A 13611-nucleotide genomic window follows, 5' to 3' on the forward strand; every position below is an offset into this window, starting at 1 on the left:
GTAATGTGACAAAATCAAGAGAAATAACTTTGGATAGTTTATATGCTCTACAGACATCCCTTCAAAAATCAAAAAAACGGCCACCTTTTTGAGTGGCAAATTTATGGGAAGACATAAGAGTAACACAGGATGGACAGGTAAAGCAGTAATGATATGATTATCATTAGTGGATAAAATGCCCACGTTAATGAGATGATAGGTCTATTTAACTATTTATATGAATGAAAAAACAGGACTTGAACCTAGAATGTCCTTGTTTCTAGGCCAATTCCCCTAACTATTATGCTAAGATGCCCCTGAAACAATAGCTTGATTAAATGCATCAAGATGGAAATGTTTTAAAAGCATATATTTCTTTTTTTTCCTTTTTATTCTTTCTTCCAACTTGCTGTTGGTTTTGATTTTTTTTAACAATTTGATGATTTGATTAAATAGTTAGCTGATTCAAGAATGACATGTATCAGTAGTTAGGTGTTTTCTTAACACCTAAATGTCAAATGTTAAATGTCAAAAATATCATTTGTGTCTGTTGATTAAGTTATTTTTCTAAAGCAAAGGGTGGATCAGGTCACCCTGTAATGTTCGGGCTAGCTTTATGGAGGAACTCTGGACAGGTCTTGGTCTCAGCAGGATAGTCACCATGAGGATATTCAGGAATAGAGTCTAAAGTCTTTATTCTTTAGTCTCTAGTCTTTAGTGTGAATTCAGCTAGAGCACATACTCTCTCACCTACTCTCCTTTACTCAGTCTCTCCTCCACAGTCTGTCTGCTTCATAGTCTGTTAACTCTGAAACTCTGACTGACTCATTCTTGATCTTAGTGGAGGAGTGCAGGAGGCAGGAGAGCCACTAGGAGGATAGTCAAAGATAGAATGTCTCATTTCCAGTCCTTCTTAGCCCTTATTGTAATTATATCATTACAATATACTGATTATGTGTGAACTAGATAACCATGACATCACCATGCTAAGTACTAAGTATATGTATACTAAAGAACCATCATCTCATCAATTTCACTGAGTTAACACCTTGTTGTAAGTATCCTTGTTTCAAGTATATTTCTCCAGAGTTCTGGCCCTCTATATCTCCCATTTTAATTTTCTAAAAATTAATTTTTGTAACATATTTTGTCTCTGATTATTCTTGTAGTGGAATTTGCTCACAAATTCCTTACATTTCTTTCTTATGTGTGTATATGTGTGCTCTGTGTGTGTGTGTGTGTGTGTATAAAAGGATATATGGTAGATATAAAATTAACATTGTTATGTAGATAAGATATAGTTTTAAACATAAACTATCCAAATCACTTGATTAAAATATGTTTAAATGGAAATTACCTCTTCAAAAAATAAAAGCAGACTACAGAGGGAAAAAGAAACATTATTTTCTTAAAATTGTTTTTTTCTACACATGATATTTTTGAAAGGATAATAGTTCCTTAGGAACTGCTATTTATTAGGTTGATAGGTTTTTTATGGTTTATTTTATTTATTTGGGTTTTTTTGCAGGCTCTTTAATATATGAATCTTAGGGTTATAGCATCATAAATTTAGAGCTGGAAAGAACTTTGAAGTACTTAAAAGTTGAAATGTTTATGAGGGCAAATGTTATTATCTCCATATTAATTCTATTGTCTATAATAAGAACTAAAACCTAAGTTCCTATCCTAATCTCCCTCAGCTCTATTTCCCTAACCCTTCTGCTCTTCTCTAATTCTATATACACCTCAGTGAGATATTAGCATATAAACACGCTAAACAGTTTTATAATTAATAATAGCTACTAACATTTATACAGCACTTTACGGCCTTCAAAATACTTCATATACATTGTTGTATTCATTTGGCTCATCATAGGCTTCCCAAGTAACTACAGATTTCATTATTCTCATTTTTAAAGGTTTGGTGACCCTGGACCACTCAGTTAACTTCAATCTATCTCATTTGCCTCACCTGTAAAATCAAAATTATTTTCTATTATTAGGTGTATTATTATAGCACTTAACTTTCCAGGATTGTTAAGGATAAAATGAAATAATTGTGAAATGCATTAAAACCCTTAAAGCACTATATAAATGCTATTGCTATTATTAGGAGTATTAAATGTCAGAGGTGGGATGCAAACTTATGTTTCTCCAAACTGTAAACAACTCATTATGGTTCTTCCTAATTCATAAACATGAAGACTAGTACATAGAGAATCCTAAAGAATCCATTTATTCAAATTAAGGAGTAAAAGAAGAATATATTAAGAATAAAAGGAAAGAAGAGGCAGAATGGGACAATTTTTCTTACATAAAAGAAGAAAAAGCTTTTACAATGGAGGGGAAGATCAAAAAGGTAATGATGATGAGTGAACCTTACTCTCATCAGAACTGGTTCAAAAAGAAAATAATAAACACACTCATTTGGGTATAAAAATTTATTTTATACTACAGGAAAGTAGGAGAAGAAGAGAATAAGAGAAATATGGGGGAGGAAGGAAGTAGTGAGAAAAGGGAGGACAGATTGGAGAGGTAGTCAAAAGCAAAACACTTTTGAGGAGGGACTGGTGAAAGGAGAGAATGAATAAACAGGCTAGAATAGGGTAAAAGGAGGAAGACTGAAGGAAATATAATTAGCAAAAAGTAATTGTAAAAAATATTTTGAAGCAAGTTTCTCTGATACAGGCCTCATTTCTCAAACAAAGAAAACTAAATCAAATTTATAAAAACAAGAGAGATTCCCAAATTGATAAATGATCAAAAGATATGAACAGTTTATAGCTGAAGCAATACAAGCTGGCCATGGCCCATATGAAAGAATGGTCTAATTTACTACAGACTGGAGAAATGCAAATTAAAACAATTCCAAACAATTCCTTATACTTATTATACTGGCTAATGGGACAAAAAATGATAAATGTGGGAGGGGATGTGGACAAATGAGAGTTTAGTGCCCTGTTGGTAGAACTGTGAACTGAATCAACCATTCTATAGAACAATTCAGAATTATGCTCAAGGATTGTAAAACCATGCATACCCTTTAACCTAGCAAAATCACTACCAGGTCTGTATTAATTAGACTACAGAAGATAAATTCATTAAGCAAAATTCCATAAATTATTCATTTTCCAGTAATAGCAGTAATTTTTAGAGATTACATCAAACCTAAAAAAAAAAAAATTATCTCATATACAAAATCTTACCTGTTTAAGGACTATTTCCAGAATCCAATTTAGAAATTCTATAACTGGAGAATTCCTATGTTCCTTCAGTAACTTATTTATAAAACACATAATATCAGCCAGAAGCTTCTCATCTTCAGGACAAGCAGGAAGTATTTGTAGAAACCTGTAATGCAAACCATAACATAGGTTTCATTTGCTTTCTCTTTAAATATTAAAAAAGCACCAAATCTATGAAAAATACAAATGGCATTCTAATGGTACAAAATACTAAAGAAACTGAATTATAAATGATTAGCTATTTCCTGGGCATAAAATATAATTTCAGAATTGTGATACATTTTAAAACTCAAAATAATGAAAGATATTCTAAAATCAAAATGGGAAATTTTGGAATTGGGAAATAACAAATACAAAAAATAATACAAATATCTAAAATTTATTATAGAAAAATTCCAATAAATACAGGAATAAAGCAAAAATTTCCCTTTTCCTTGTCACTAAAACTCTGATAGAGTTTTAGATGTCAAAAATGGCAATAAAACAAGAGAAATTTAAGCACCTACAGAACCAAGGATATATAGTAAAGGATAAGACCAATTTACCTGTAGACGTCCTACCCTGATATAACCAACCAATGTTTCACATATTTGTTTGTAACTTCTGATAGCCCTTTATCTATTAATTATCTTTTATCATTCTTTTCTTATACATTATAACCACAAATTGTGACCTACATTTTCCCTGTGACCTCCATTCCCTTCATTATTCAGTTTTTTCCCTAGCTATCACCCCTAAACTTTCTATATGCTTCCTTTCCCTTATTTAAGTCCTTCATAAACCAATACAACTCCATGCTAAAACTCTATTTCCCTCTTTAACTATCTTCAATCATGGATTGCCAAAACAAAATTCAGGATTATTCTCACTACATGCTACATTTCCTTCTATTCACTGCTGAAGTAAACTGGAGGACATCACAAAACTATTACAAATTTAAGTTATCTAATCTCAATAAATACTCACTGCAACAAAGTAAACATCCAATTCCTCCCCTAAACATTTGCTATGCCACTGTCACTGAAGCTATTCCAAATTTTCTTGTATCTACTACTGAATCCCACTCTACTTTCACTCAAAGCATTTCTTTTTCCCTTCTAAACTGAGGACATCACCTTATATAATTCACTGAAAAAATTAAGACCATTCATCAATCCTTCTCCCTCCTCATCTTACACCATTCAGTTATCTTGCACTATTAGCTAAGAGTCAACCCATGTTGCCAAGGCAAAATCCTCTTTATGAGGCCCTGATGTCATGGCCTCCCTTTTTATTCTCCCCATTTCAATTTTAAACTATAGCTATACTAATTATAAATATGCAATACATATGCAAATCCCCTTCACCCTTTAGAAAAAAAAAGTTTTCTTTGATCCTATTTCCCCTGCCATCTATACTACATATTTTTTCTCCCCTTTCATGGCTAAATTCCTTGAAAATTTCAGTGCTTCCACTTCTCTTATCCGTCTTTTAAAGCATCTGCAGGCTGGCTTCCAACCTCATCATGCAATAGCTACTAAAGTTATCAAGTCTTTATCTTGAGCCTACTTTTCTTTTCAATCTATACTACTGCACTTGATATTTATATTAATTCCCATGAGTCCAGATATGCTCCCTATGCACATGATTTCCAGGTTTATATAGTCATCCTTAATCTCTCTCCTGAGCTATAATTATACACTATCAATGACCTCTTGGGCCCCTTGACCTAGATGTCTTATAGGGATCTCAAATATAATATGTCAAAACAGAACTCATTATCTTTTCACCGAAACTCTCTCATCTTCCCAGCTTTTCTAATACTTTTAAGAGTACAATTATCCTCTCAATCAGTCACAACACAAACTCTATGTAATTCTAAACTCAATATTGTCTTCCCCCTTAAAACGCATGCTTCTTAAGAGTAGAGATGGTGTTTGTCTTTTTTATAATTCCTGGTTCTTTTAAAGTACCAAGCAAATAGTAAGTCATTAATAAAGACTTGCTGACTAACTAAAGAGGACAAAACTATATCTATTTGTGAATGATATTGTTTATTTAGAAAATACTAGAGAATAAACAAAAAAAAATGAGACAAGTGTGAGCAAATAGTATGACACATATACATATATACTCACATACATATATATTTGCACATAAGAATATGTAAGTATATATGTGTATTATGTATTCATAGTAAAAAAAAGAAAAAAGAACTATGATGAAGTACTTAGTACACATGTCTAGGCAGAACAAATATAAGAAAAATAATATTAGCAAAATTATTTCATTGACTTAGTGCTTTATCAATCCACCCACCAAGGAGCTACTTTGCAGAACTGTAATAGTGGCATAGTAACAAAATCATGAGCAAGGAAAAAAAGGTCCTAGAATCACAAGTAATAAATGAAAGAAAAAAACAGAAAGGGGAAAGGAAAGAATAGAATCACAAATAATAAATGAAAGAAAAAAATGGAAAGGAGAAAGGAAGGAATAGAAAGGATAAGACCTAAAATTATCTTCTAAAGCTGTTATCAAAATTATGTGGTATGATTTTTAAAATTTAAGAAGTAAATCACTGGAAAGATTTCATAAAAAGAAGAACTAGAAACAAATGAATTCAAATGTTTGATAAACATGACAGTATGAATTACTTGATGAAGAACTTCCTAGTACACAAAGTTTTTTGACACATTAAGTTTAGTTAAGTATCTTACATCATATGTTACCATATAGCCAAATGGAAATGACTTAAATATCAAATATCAAAACATTTTCTTAAAAAATTAGATGTATCAGAGCTATGGAAAGAAGACTTGTTAAGTTTTGAATTTTATTTAAGTGTGTAAATTGTGGATTACGCCTTTACATTTCTCCCTTTGGTTCTAGTAGTTCTGGGCAGTTTTCTTTAAAATTTCATGAAACAATTTTCAGGGAGGCCAATAAATCTTTTAGAAACCTAATCAAATTTTTTATTCAAAAGGAGTTTTCAATTCCATACTTTCTAATATATCTTTACTTCTTATTCTCTTAGAGAGCCATCTCTTATCACAAAGAATAACATGGAAAGAAAATTAGATAAAAATAACTAATCAACAATAACAAGTCTACATATATAAATTAAAATTTCCAATGTTAAGGATAAAAGAAAAAAAATATTGCAAGCCAAGAAGAAATTAATCAATCAAATATTTAAATTTATAGGTATATGTAAGATAAAAACAAGGCAATAAGTAAAAATATGTTTGAGACTACTTGGAACCCCTCCCAATAACTCGCTAATTACATTTTGGTAACTGCTGCTCTAAGATGATAGTTTTTAACACTCCTGGGATATTAAAATAGGAAGAAAATGGGAAAGTACATTCAACATACAGTAATGGATTTTACTCTTTAAAATTTTCCTTGGAAATGGTAATATTTTAAGTTTATGTAAGAACCTGAGCATATTTTAACCATATACATTTAACAGCCTAACTAGAAACCCAAGATACTGAAGAATCCAAGAAGCTGAAGGATGAACAATTATCCATAAAAAATTTTAACATAACATTCTTCGTCCTAATATTCCGCTAAACAATTTGGAACTATGCTCCCAAAGTTACTGAACTGTGCTTATGTCCTTTGATTCAATGATACCACAATTAGGTGTATGCTACAAAGAGACAGAAGAAAGAGGAAAAGCACTAAAGTATTCATAAAAGTTCTTTTTTGTAATGGCAAAGAATTGGAATTTTTTGTTAGGAAAATAAAGGAATGAACATCATTTGGTGAATGACCTAACAAATTATAGTATACAGATAATGAGAAAGGAAGTGAGCAGACCCAAAAGAACAATTTGTAATAAAAACATTATAAATACAAAAAATCTGAAAGACCTGAGAACTCCGTGCAATGGCCAATGATTCCAAAGGACTTAAGATGAAGCATACAACCCATTTCTAGGCAGATAGGTGATAGATTCAAAGTAAAGAATAAGATATATTTTATGAACATGGTCAGTGTGAAAATTTGTTTTGCTTGACGATGTATACTTCTGTAAGGGTTTTGTTTTTCTTTATTTCCAGGGTACTGGGAGGGAGTTTTGAGTTTTGAGAGAAAGGAACTATTGGGAAAGAGAAAACAGAATTGAAAGAAAATGTTTGTTAATTAAAAATTTTAATTTAATACTTTAAAAAATATTCTTAAATTGATTTCAAGCAAATAGACCTTAGATTTCATTTAGTACAACCTCCTCCTTTTGTAGATATAGAAACTAATGCCCAGAGAAGTTAAATGACTTAACTAAAATTATAATAAGCAGAATAGTAGGATTTGAATTTAGATCCTCTAAATCCAAATGCATTTTTTAAAAAAATTTTAATTTAACATGGAAAATTTTTAAAACTGTTTATCATATGTACTTATAGAACAGATAAGGAATGAAAGTTTCTTACTAGACTTTTTAAAGTAAAAAATTAAAAATTTTAAGGTTTACCCTCTATGTCAGAGGGGATCTAATTCCAATTCTAATCATTTCATAGAATTAAGACTAGTAAAAAAAAAAGTACTTTTTAATGAGTAATTTTGTGAAACAGACCTGTTAACATAATATATACTTTGTATTGCTCATCCATTAATAGAGGATAGTGAAATTTATTCACATGTTGATAACAAATAAAATACTATTATTAGATGTTAGATCCAAGGAGAAGAAATGAACAAAATTATCAGAAACTAATAGTTTTTATAAAAGTTCAACAATATCGCAAAATTACAAAACTTCCAAATTGAAAGGGACCATAGTGGCTATCTAATCTAACATTTAACTGAAACAGAATACTTATAAAGTTACCTAACAAGTGATTACACAGCTTTTGTTTGAAAAGCTATAGTGAAGAGAAGTTAACTAATTCAGCCCATTCCTATTTAACTGTAATACTGACCGTCCTTTCATCATACCTAAAGTTGCTTCTTTGTTCCTACTTCAGCCTCTATTGTGCCAAGTCAAAGAAATCTTATCCATATTCTACACAATAACCCTAAAAAAACACTTGAAGGAACCTATAACAATACCCTACTTAAATTTTTCCTTCTCAAGAGTAAATATACCCAATATACTCCAATAATATTTATAAGGTTCAAATTCATGAACTTGAGATCTTTCAACAGCTTAGGATACTTTCCTGATTACTGAAATCCTTCTTTAAATAAAATACCCGGAAATAAATTCTATACAGTAGATGGAATCTGACCAAGGCAGAGTGCAATGAAACCATAAGTACTTTATTCCAGGATACATTGCTTCTCCTAAAACATTCTACATTTACTTTTTGAGAGGTACACCACAGCATACCACTGACCAACATAGAACTTGTAGTCCACTAAAACTATTAAATTTCTTACAGATGAATTATTCTCTAACCAAATCTCCCAAAATTTGTCATAATAGTAAGAGCTACCATTTATATAGCACTAAGATTGTAAAGTGTTTTACAACAACCTCATAAAATAGCAACAATCCTCTGAAGTAGTTCCCATTATTATCCCCCATTTTACAGGTGAGAAAACTTTTATCTTACTCCAAATGCACATATGATACAATGTGGTTGTAAGCAGTTTTCATAATAAATTAAATATTTTTGTATTTGGTATTTGGAGACCTAAATTCAAATCCCATTCTTATACTTACTACAATATTGGGCAAGTCATTTAATATCTATGGACCTCAATTTCTCAGCTGAGAAAAGCTACTTATTCAAGGTCACAAAGTTATTAAGTGTTTAAATAGTCCTGAATCCAAGTACTATTCTCTGTCTCTTCATCAGAAGTCTTTGAAATCAGCTGTCCCAAAACTAGAGTACATGTCCAATTATTTCTAGCTTTCTTCAATCCCAAAGGATCATTTCTCCACAAAGTTCCCTTTTCATCCAAGACAATCCCAATAGACTTTGGATAAAAAATGTCATCTGTATCCTGAAAAAGAACTATGGAGATTGAATGTGAATCAACACATGCTATATTCACTTCTTTTTTCTGTTGTTTTTTTTTTTTCTCTTTTCTCCCAACATGATTCATAAAGCAATAAATAATAAATTAATGGATACAGATAGATAGATAGATCATAGATGACAGATAGATAGATAGATAGATAGGACGACTCTGGCAAGAGAAAAAAAGTTCCCTTTCCCATATAAGCAGCCAGTTTCGTTCTAGTTGTAGAAAATTAGATTTATCTTTATTGGTTCCTTCACATTCTGAAGAATGAAATTTTCATTAAAGTGAGTCAAGAAAGTATTTGTTCTGCTCTGGGAAAAGAGAAAACTAGCAGACATCTAAATAACTGAAGTCTCTCATCTCTCCTAAATGTGGCTCAGTACCTGGATTATGATCCGTTTCCCAGACTCATTTATTTCCTTTGTTGTCTAGATAGTCTACAGCGGTATCTAATACCAAGACCACCTCTATTTCTAACTCCACTGACCACATCTAAATGCTTTCCACAAAGCTTGCCTTCTCTGGTTGCCAGATTATTTTATGGGCATATCTTCAGATCAGACACAACTGAAGACACCTGAACAATGAAACATTTTCACATGTAACTTTATCCTCTTCTTCTTCATCTACAGCCTCTGAATTTGGAATTCCATAGCTATATTCAAGTCAAGTCCCAGTAATTTCTATGAGGTCAAACAGCCAACCAATTTAAATTAGTTTACCACTGCTTAACACAAACTTTCACCTTGATTTATTTATTTTTTGCTACATTTTAAATAACAATGAAAAAGATTCTTGTTATGAGATATACAGTGAAATAACAAAATATTTCCTTCAAAGACTCATTGCTAAAGACAAAAATAATCTGTTGTGCCTTTATAACTAGAAGTCTTGACATTAACTGACCTGTTTAGTTCTTGCTGCCAAGCAGAAGTCTTTAAGACAGCACCACAAGGGCCGTCAACACCCTTGAAAGAAAGTCTGTCATTTAAAAGGTATAAGCTCATTCTAGTGACAGCAGCCTTGACTCCCTCATGGCCTTCAGCTTGAATAATAGAAGAACGACAATCTTCCAATCCACTATATGTGTGTGTAATCTTTAGAGTAAGGAGGTCTTCTGTAGATAACTTCAGTGAGGTTAAAACTCTGAAAAAAGAAAATCCATACAGAAAATTAACTGACCATTTATTTTCCCCCCAACACTAAGAAAGAAAATTCAAATTTTCTTATGCATGTAACATCTGTAATCATGAGCCTTAGTTAATTTTCTTCATTTAGAAGTCTAGAGCCTAAGGAAAGGCAAAATAGTAGCTGTGTAGAAAGTTTAGAGCTATACACTAGCACTTATGTTTCATTCTCTTTATCCTTTCTCATAATCGTATGATAAAGTGATATTCCTTTGACTGAATAATGCTTTAAAAATAAATATCTATTTATTTTATTAAGGAGATCTAAACATTTATCAACACTACTCAATTTTAGATAATCTGTGCATTTATATTTTTTATTTAAATTTGCTAGCATTTCAGGAAGGGCAACAATACATAAAAATCAAGTTTTAAAATAAAGAGGAATATCTAATACTTTGAAACCAAGTGAAAATTAGGAACTTTTATTGAAAATACTCAACCCTGAATAACTGAACAAAAAATAAAATCTAGAAGGAAAAAAATAATCATAACTCACTAAAATACGAATTGTTTTTTAAACAAATGATAATAGCTTACTCTTGGGTTTCATTTTCAGAGTTTAACTCTTTCAGCAGGTTATCAATTCCATGGCACCGAGACAAATTCCAAGCTATTCTCAACATATCTGACACAGGCTTCAAAGACAAGCAATCAGTAGATAATGGCAAAACCACATAGTGAGGGCTGACAGCATGGTGACCAGGGAGATGAACTGGAAGATGATACCTAAAGAAAATGTATATACAAAACTTAATCCACTTTCCATCACTTTCTTCATGCCCCTACTCAAATATTTTTAAAAATTGACATACCACAAAAGGGGAGTCAATCACTTGAATTCAACTCCAAAACACTACTCAGTACCAGGTTAATCAACAGTACATTTTTTAAAAGACTCCCCCAAAACATTTGAACCTAACTCAAAATATGTGATCCAATGAATTACTGTTACTGAAAAAATACAAATCCATTAACTACTTCCCAAGTCATATTTCAAGGAAAACAAAGAACAAGACTATTCTTTACATAATTTCTGACTTCAGGGGTAATTATACACATATTAAAATTCATAATACAAATGTCAAAGTAAAACGATAATTAATTTTACTATTTTAGAAATGATTCTTTTTCAGAGACATGTTAAATTAAATAGGCTTTGAGATTCTAGATTTGGTGATATATCTAAAAATGGGGAGAAGTCTTAAGTGATTTCTATACTATGAAGAAGCTCTACAATTCCATCAAACAAGGTATCTCCCCTATAAAAAAATATTAAAAAAATATAACCATCTCAGAAGGCAGTGTGTCTGAGACTTAGGGAAGTCCAAAGGAGTTGTCACAGCAAAAAAGTAACATAAGCAATTTTTCTAAGGTCACAAAGAGAGAAAGTAGAAGACATAGGATTGGAACATGGGTTTTCCTAATTCAAATTCCATACTGTATATAATACAGCAAATTATTATTACTTGGTTCTTATAGTCATGCAATAATTCAAGCATAGAATAAACATAAGAACCTAACTTTTTGAAATCTGGACAAGCCATTTATTTACAACATAGTTCAATCAATTATTCAGAGGCTATTAATTTTGCAAACTGATTATTTGTTTAAAAATTGCCCAAGTCTACTCTTCTGTCTCACTCTATTACCTTTTTTTCTTTGACTATCTCATTCTCCATTAACATTTCTATCAGAAGATAAGCAATAAGTTTTTATGCTTTTGTTGCCTCTGAAAAGCTGAAAGAATTTATATTTCAACTTGAGGTTAAGAAATAGTGTTGAAGGTATATTTAATTCTCAAGAACTTCCTATTTGAGAAAAACTGAGACAAAGTCATCTCACAGAAATGAAGTTTAGGCATATATCTTGAATCTCATAAATTCAAAATAGATGTACAACATGAGTATGCTGGGAAAATTCTCAGCCTTGGTTCCTGAAAAGCCAAAGGGAGAACTCTTCAAGTAGATCTATGGACTTAAGTAGCAAAACTGAAAAAAAAAAAAAATTATTAGCATGTTAATATGTTTTTTTGCTGACAACACCTTCAACTTCCCAGCATTCAGATTTGTTTTTTTTTCTAAGTATTCAGGCCTTCTTAGAGTCCCCATCTAATCAGGAGCATGCTGTAGCAATTTAAGATATACAAGTAACAATTTTCACTTACACTCAACTTTCTGGACTTCCTCTCCTTTTTGCTAGCCACTTTTCCATACACTGTCATTTACTCTGGTTTCCTAATACTATTTCCTAATTCCTACTCTGATTTGCCAATAAATGCTATCTTACTCCATTAGAACATAAGCTCCTTGAAAGCTCCTTGCTTGCTTATATTTATATTCCCCAAAGATTAGCCCACATTGTCCAACATATAATAAGAGCTTAGTAAACGTTTTATCTAAAAATCCATCTTTATGTACATTTATATATATGGGAATCATCAGTAAAAACTTTCACAACCACCAGTAAAAATCTTCAGTCTATTTTTCCAAACTTACTATGTATTACTTCTCTTCATACACACTTCAGTCTAGTCAAATGACCTTCTTATATAAACCAAGTACAACATTCCAAATTCAATGCCTTTGCATCTGTGGTCTCCCTTACAAGGAATACACTCTTTCACCACTTTGCCTCTTAGGATTCCTACCTTCCTTCAAAGCAAATACCATGTTGCATGAAGTCTTTCCTGATGTTCCAAGCTGCTAGTATCTTGTCAGCACTAATATTACTTTTTATCCGAACAAATATTTTTAAATTATCTTTTATATTTATATTCCACAGAACATGATCCCTCACACCAACCACTTCTTGGTATCAACCCCCTCTGCCTTCCAGCTAGTATGCTATCTTTGCCTCATTACATTGAAAGATCTCTTAAGAAATGACCACCTTTCTTTTTCTTATTTGTATTCCTAGAATTTTGCATAGTACCTGGCACAAGCAGGCTCTTTAACAAATGTTTATTGAATTGAATTAGCTACTTTGCAAATACCTACATATGTACATGCTGTCTCCCGGGATAGATGTAGTACTTAAATAGGAATTCCCTCTAAAATATCCCATCAAATAGACACTTAGTCTTTGTTCTACTAATAAGGAATTCATTACTTTTTAAAATTGCACATTCCACTTACTTCTTAGAACTTGGAACTCTTGCTAAAAAGTTCCTCCTGAAGTCTCCATTTTGTGAAGAGATCCAAGTTGGACTTCCTTTGTCTCCCAGACCTATTCCTAGCTTCAAG

General features: G+C 31.5%; 1 protein-coding gene across 1 annotated transcript in view; it reads right to left on the reverse strand.

The window, feature by feature from the left end:
* The window catches only part of RTTN (rotatin), a 213390-nt gene that overhangs the window by 120139 nt on the left and 79640 nt on the right, over positions 1–13611 (reverse strand). The window contains exons 24-26 of the mRNA XM_023496275.2: positions 10907–11095; positions 10086–10325; positions 3186–3330 (exon numbers count right to left, since the gene is read on the reverse strand). Coding sequence (XP_023352043.1) covers positions 3186–3330; positions 10086–10325; positions 10907–11095 — 574 coding nt within the window. The remainder of the gene's footprint in view (positions 1–3185; positions 3331–10085; positions 10326–10906; positions 11096–13611) is intronic.

This window comes from Sarcophilus harrisii, chromosome 1 (genome assembly GCF_902635505.1).
Source record: "Sarcophilus harrisii chromosome 1, mSarHar1.11, whole genome shotgun sequence".
Classification (NCBI taxonomy): domain Eukaryota; kingdom Metazoa; phylum Chordata; class Mammalia; order Dasyuromorphia; family Dasyuridae; genus Sarcophilus; species Sarcophilus harrisii.